The following is a 7,187-nucleotide window of genomic DNA, read 5'->3' as shown; positions in this document are numbered from 1 at the left end:
AGGATATCACCACATGGGCACAGGAACACTTCAGAAAACCACTGTCTCTAAATACAGTTGGTCGCTACATCTCTAAGTACAAGTTAAAACTCTATTATGCAAAGCGAAAGCCATTTATCAACAACATCCAGAAACGCCGCCGGCTTCTCTGGGCCCAAAATCATCTAAGATGGACTGATGCAAAGTGGAAAAGTGTTCTGTGGTCTGACGAGTCCACATTTCAAATTGTTTTTTGAAATTTTCGACATCGTGTCTTCCGGTCCAAAGAGGAAGCGAACCATCCAGACTGTTATCGACGCAAAGTTCAAAAGCCAGCATCTGTGATGGTATGGGGGTGCATTAGTGCCCAAGGCATTAGTAACTTACACATCTGTGAAGGCACCATTAATGCTGAAAGGTACATACAGGTTTTAGAACAACAGATGCTCCCATCTGAGCGGCATCTTTTTCATGGACGCCCCTGCTTGTTTCAGCAAGACAATGCCAAGCCACATTCTGCACGTGTTACAACAGCGTTCGTAAAAAAAGAGTGCGGGTACTTTCCTGGCCAGTCTGCAGTCCAGACCTATCTCCCATCGAAAATGTGTGGCACGTTATAAAGCGTAAAATACGACAACGGAAACCTCGGACTGTTGAACGACTGAAGCTCTACATAAAACAAGAATGGGAAAGAATTCCACTTTCAAAGCTTAAACAATTAGTTTCCTCAGTTCCCAAACCTTTATTGAGTGTTGTTAAATGAAAAAGTGATGTAACACAGTGGTGAACATGCCCTTTCCCAACTACTTTGGCACATGTTGAAGCCATGAAAATTTAAGTTAATTATTATTTGCAAAAAAAAAAGTTTATGAGTTTGAACATCAAATATCTTGTCTTTGTAGTGCATTCAATTGAAGATGGGTTGAAAAGGATTTGCAAATCATTGTATTCCTTTTATTTTTACATCTAACACAATTTCCCAACTCATATGGAAACAGGGTTTGTATATTTATATATATATATATATATATATATATATATATATATATATATATATATATATATATATACAGTGAAGAAAATAAGTATTTGAACACCCTGCTATTTTGCAAGTTCTCCCACTTAGGAGGGGTCTGAAATTTGCACGGTAAGTGAATGTTCACAGTATAACCTAAAAAGAAAAATCCAGAAATCACAATCCTTAATTTTTTAACAATCTGATACAGGGATACAGCTAAAAATAAGTATTTGAACACCAACATTAATATTTGGTAGAGTAGCCTTTGTTTGCAATTACAGAGGTCAAACGTTTCCTGCAGTTCTTCACCAGGTTTGCACAGACTGTAGGAGGGATTTTAGCCTACTCCTCCACACAGTTTTTTTCTAGATTAGCCAGGTTTCTGGGCTGTCGCTGAGTAACACATACTTTCAGCTCCCTCCAAAGATGTTCAATTGGATTTAGGTCTGGAGACTGGCTGGGCCACTCCAGAACCTTGATATGGTTCTTACGAAGCCACTTCTTGGTTATCCTGGCTGTGTGCTTTGGGTCTTTCTCATGTTGGAAGATCCAGCCACGACTCATCTTCAATGATCTGACTGAGGGAAGGTGGTTTTTGGCCAAAATCTCACAATACATGGCTGCAGTCATCCTCTCCTTAATACAGTACAGTCGTCCTGTCCCATGACCAGAAAAACACCCCCAAAGCATCACAGTAGGGATGGTGTTCTTGGGATGGTACGCATCATTCTTCTTCCTCCAAACACGCATCGAGAGGAGCCAAATGAGGTGGTTCGGGCATCTGGTCAGGATGCCACCCGACCACCTCCCTAGGGAGGTGTTTAGGGCACGTCCAGCTGGTAGGAGGCCACGGGGAAGACCCAGGACACGTTGGGAAGACTATGTCTCCCGGCTGGCCTGGGAACGCCTCGGGATACCCCGGGAAGAGCTAGACGAAGTGGCTGGAGAGAGGGAAGACTGGGCTTCCCTGCTTAGGCTGCTGCCCCCGCGACCCGACCTCGGATAAGCGGAAGATGATGGATGGATGGATATATATATATATATATATATATATATATATATATATATATATATATGTGTGGATGTATATGTATATATACGTATAGGTGTGTGTGTATGTATATATACTGTATATATACGTATGCATATATATATGTATATTTATATACATATATATGTATATATATTATAATACATCATAGACAATACAATATAGTTACTATATATTTAATAATGATATGATGTATACAACCCATACAAATATATTATTATATTATTAAATATATATTTTCCAGGAGTCACATAGTTTGCCTTAAGGCAATCATCCAATAGACAGTAAATAAAAGCGGTGACAATAGACCAGCGGACTGTGGAGCACAAAATCTATTGCGGGTCAGAAAAAAAGGTCATGGTGTTTATTGGTTACGCGGGTCAGTGCTCTTGTTAAACAGCTTGGACTGTTAATTAACTTGTTTCACCGATTCAGCTGTTTTTTTCTCTCACCTCAGATATGTTGGAAACTGACTCCACCTGCACATCGGTGGAGCTGATGATCTCTGGAGACGTCGTATCCAGGATCTCCACGGCAATGGAGAGCAACAACCGGGCACGGAAGGACACTCCTTCTCCCAGTCCGTCATTCAGGTCCTGGTGCTCATCCATGAGGGTGTACTGCCGTGTGGAGCCATACATATTGACCCAGGCTGGACCCAAGGTGGGCAAGAACCCTACAACCATTATAAATAGAGTATAGAGCTAATGATTTGTCATGTATAGTACATGATTTAAAATCACTGGTATTGTCCTTCCTTTTAATATTCCTTCAGCAGGGGCGTCTTAAGGTTTTTCCACCGATCTAAATGCCGGGGGCCATTTAGATTTATTTTATTATCTTTTGAAAGGGAAAAAGCAATCCACTGGTAAGACATGTATCTTAAGAAAGTATATTCATTTAAATAATAAACATACAACAGTTTGCTTTTTTTCTGACATTTGCTGACATTTTTTTCCTCAATTATTTATTTGTTTAAAATGTGCCTCGCAACACTTGAAGCACCCCTGCCTTATAGATAAACATTGTATACGCCTATATTCTCCTACTATGTAATCTATAGTATATTCACCGGTATTTTAGATGGATGAAGCTGTTTTAACTTCTGTCCAACACTGTCTAAATTCAAGGATGTACCATTTGAAATTTGAGGATTAGTGACAATTAGCCAACTGCCAACATTAACTGCTATCGCTAGCAGTTGCCATTACAAATTGTTATTAAAGTTTTTTGTTTAGTTTTTATATCTATTTAAACTATAGCAGCTAGTATGTTGCAACATTATCCGTCATTTGTCATTAATGTTTCAAAGGTGAAGTGTGAATTATATTAATATAGCGCTTTTCTCTAGTGACTCAAAGCACTTTACATAGTGAAACCCAATATCTAAGTTACATTTAAACCAGTGTGGGTGGTATTTGGAGCAGGTGGGTAAAGTGTCTTGCTCAAGGACACAACGGCAGTGACTAGGATGGCGGAAGCGGTGATCGAACCTGAAACCCTCAAGTTGCTGGCACGGCCACTCTACCAACCGAGCTATACCGCCAGGTGAATATTTCCAGAAAGCTGTAACCTATAATATTACAGCAGTTAGCATTAGACCACTTTTTACACATTAAGAATGCTAAATTGTTACTTTAAGATGTATTCCTTTATTGTCATTGGAAAAAAGTAAAAGGACATTGAATACACAGCAACAGGTGAAACCCATAATAAGGATATACGATAAATACTAAGAAATATTTTAATTTTACATTATGTTAAAACCAACAACTACAAAAAATGGGACCTATTGCCTCCCCTCTTGGCCCTCAGCATCAAGGGTTGGAATTGGGGGTTAAATCACCAGGTGATTCCCGAGCGCGGCGCTTGCTAGTGCTCACTGTTCCCCTCGCCTTCCAGGGGGTAAACATGGGGATGGGTCAAATGCAGAGGACACATTTCACCACACTTAGTGTGTATATGTGACGATCGTTGGGACTTTAACTTTACTTTACTGTTCACACTACACGCATGCAGGTATGCAAAAAAAAAAAGGGCCTAAAAATAAGCAGAAATCATAAAGTAAGGCTTTTGTCTTTCAAAAAACAAAAACAAATGTATTGTTCAGGTATTGGTTAGTACATTATTTAGGCTTGAGAATACAACTGTAACGGTCTGGTGGTGGTGTGTGTCTAAATATAGTGCTTGCATAGAATTGATAAATATTTTATGATAGCAATTGTTATAATTGGATGTCAATCAAAGTAACAAAATGGATATTGTATGATCCAGTATCTTATATTTAATACAAGGTAGTGATTCAGTAGCTCTAAGTTGCTCCATTCACAGCGAGTGAGTGTGAATGTCTCACCCAATTTATTTTCAATAGTCACACAGGTATGTGTTTTTAAATGTGAATAGGCAAGTACATATTTTTAGGCAGAAAATCTGATGAGCTCAAAGAAATTGTTGTAATTCCTCCAATTAGGTTGGCAGACTGTTTTTGTTTTTGATCCAACAAGGTGCAGTTTGCTTGAATGTATGTTTATGTTTATATTAATTGCATCATTATTTTCTGTTGACTCCATTATCAAAAGGGTTAGGCAGCAGATCCAAACTCGAAAGGAACTTGGACCGAAAAAAAAAGGATTAATGCGTATGTATACAAAGACAGCAAATCAATGGTATTTTACGGCTATTTAACCTACCTTTGTCGCCATCATTGGATATTTTGCGGAGGTCAATAAAGTGTGTTCCTATAGCAACGTCATTGACCTTATCGGAGTCCCGGATTTGGACCTTCATGCGTTTGCAGAGTGGAGGGAACAGCTCGGTGAAGATAACTTGCTCGTTCCAGATGGGTTCATAACTGCTTTTCTGGACTGAAGTCTTTCCCTGGCAATACAAAAATCGCACAAAATCCAGTGTAGAACAGCTTGTTGAAATCATGATTCATATTGTTTGGACAAAACCGTTGGAACACCTGGCAATGGGTGAATTTTTACTACACCAAGCTCTTCCATGCGTATAAGGAAGAGCTTTCTGCACTGGGAGACAGTGCTGAAACTATTCCCACCAAGCAGAGGTGGGTAGTAACGCGCTACATTTACTCCGTTACATCTACTTGAGCAACTTTTGGGATAAATTGTACTTCTAAGAGTAGTTTTTATGCAACATACTTAATTTTACTTGAGTATATTTATAGAGAAGAAACGCTACTTTTACTCCGCTCCATTTATCTACATTCAGCTCGCTACTCGCTACTTTTTCTATCGATTTATTCATGTTTGTTTTGTTTTTTCAAAGTAGGATCTACGCATGCCTGCGTTTCACCAATCACATGCAATCACTGGTGACGTTGGACCAATCAAACAGAGCCAGGTGGTCACATGACCGTCACACGTAAAACCCGACTTAAACAAGTTGAAAAACTTATTGGGGTGTTACCATTTAGTGGTCAATTGTACAAAATATATACTGTACTGTGAAATCTACTAATGAAAGTTTCAATCAATCAATCAATCAAAAATGTAAAGGGAAAAAGGCACTTTTTATTCCAACCGTACTTCCCGTCAAAAGCCAAAAGACTGATCGCACAGTTCCTGTCTTCACAATAAAAGTGCCGCTCCATCGCGCCTGCGCTAACAAAATAAGAGTCTCCGAAAGCCAGCGCAAACAAGCTAGCAAGTTACGGAGTTTGCCGCCAATGTATTTATTGTAAAGTGTATAAAAACGAATATGGAAGCTGGACAAATAAGATGCCAAAAACCAACGATATTCATGTGGTATTAGACAGAAAAGTTCAATTTTTCTGTCTAATACGGCAAAACGTGGACGTTATCAGCACTATACTGTCTGATTCCAATCAATGCAAGTCATCAGAATCAGGTAATACACTAACTTATATTCTTGTCTTCATGAAAGATAGGAATCTATGTGTTAAACATGCATGTATATTCATTAAAATACCTTTAACGTGAAGAAAAACGGCAAAATAAATACATATAAATTATTAACTGTATACATAAATGTATGTATGTATATATATATTTATATATATATATATATATATATATATATATATATATGTGTGTATTTATATGATATGTGTGTATGTATATATATATGATATGTGTATGTATGTATATGTATATATGAGGTAGATCACCTCGACTTGGTCATTTACTAAGTAATTGATTAACGTTGAAAAACTTACTGGGTTGTTACCATTTAGTGGTCAATTGTACGGAATATGTACTGTACAGTGCAATCTACTAATACAAGTTTCAATCAATCAATCAATCAATCAATCAATCAATGCCTACTGAGCCTATGGTGCTGTTAAGTTATTGTGGCTCAATGTGCAATTTTTTTATTGTATTTTAATGTACTATTATTCAATGTATATTATTGTTTTAATTGCTTAAGAGATATTCCTGGCTCTGAATTTGCTCATTGCTATTTTTATGTTTTTGTGCATTATTTGTTGCCGTAATCATTAAACAAACAGGTTACTCATCAGTTACTCAGTACTTGAGTAGTTTTTTCACAACATACTTTTTACTTTTACTCAAGTAAATATTTGGGTGACTACTCCTTACTTTTACTTGAGTAATAAATCTCTAAAGTAACAGTACTCTTACTTGAGTACATTTTCTGGCTACTCTACCCACCTCTGGTAATAAATCTCTAAAGTAACCGTACTCTTACTTGAGTACAATTTCTGGTTACTCTACCCACCTCAACTGTCAAATATATTGGTACTTTAAAAAGTTAATTCTCTGTCCCCATACTTTTGTCGATATTAGCACAATATGAAAAGTACTTACTCTCTGTCCAGAAAAGTGCACTTGAACATAAGGGTCCACCAGGTCTCGGTTTTCACCTATTAGGGCCTTCTTCACATTGGCCATGATGTTGGTGTTCATTTTTGGAAGGCCCTCTGCTCTGTGGATCTTCACATAGAACCTGGCCCACTGCCGCTCTGCAGGGAAGCCCTCCGGGAGAAGAAGGTTCCTACAGTAGACAAAGGAGAGAAAAACAAAGCTTAAATATGAGGGATTCGGTTTCTAGTCAAAATTGGTGTTTGTGTGTTGGAAATCTCCTCATGGGCCAACATTGGCATATTTTATCAATTTTATACAGTCACTCAAAAAA

At 38.0% G+C, this 7,187-nt stretch overlaps 1 protein-coding gene across 16 annotated transcripts in view; it reads right to left on the bottom strand.

Annotated features, from left to right (window-relative positions):
- Positions 1 to 7,187, bottom strand: part of otofa (otoferlin a) — a 209,095-nt gene that overhangs the window by 68,075 nt on the left and 133,833 nt on the right. For all 16 annotated transcript variants that reach the window (XM_061885616.1, XM_061885624.1, XM_061885628.1 and 13 more), the window contains exons 13-15: positions 6,860 to 7,046; positions 4,739 to 4,925; positions 2,501 to 2,724 (exon numbers count right to left, since the gene is read on the bottom strand). In XM_061885616.1, coding sequence (XP_061741600.1) covers positions 2,501 to 2,724; positions 4,739 to 4,925; positions 6,860 to 7,046 — 598 coding nt within the window. The remainder of the gene's footprint in view (positions 1 to 2,500; positions 2,725 to 4,738; positions 4,926 to 6,859; positions 7,047 to 7,187) is intronic.

This window comes from Nerophis ophidion, linkage group LG24 (assembly GCF_033978795.1).
Source record: "Nerophis ophidion isolate RoL-2023_Sa linkage group LG24, RoL_Noph_v1.0, whole genome shotgun sequence".
In the NCBI taxonomy this organism is placed as follows: Eukaryota; Metazoa; Chordata; class Actinopteri; order Syngnathiformes; family Syngnathidae; genus Nerophis; species Nerophis ophidion.
The sequence above is the reverse complement of the archived record's forward strand: the minus strand, read 5'-3'. Positions and strand labels throughout refer to the sequence as shown.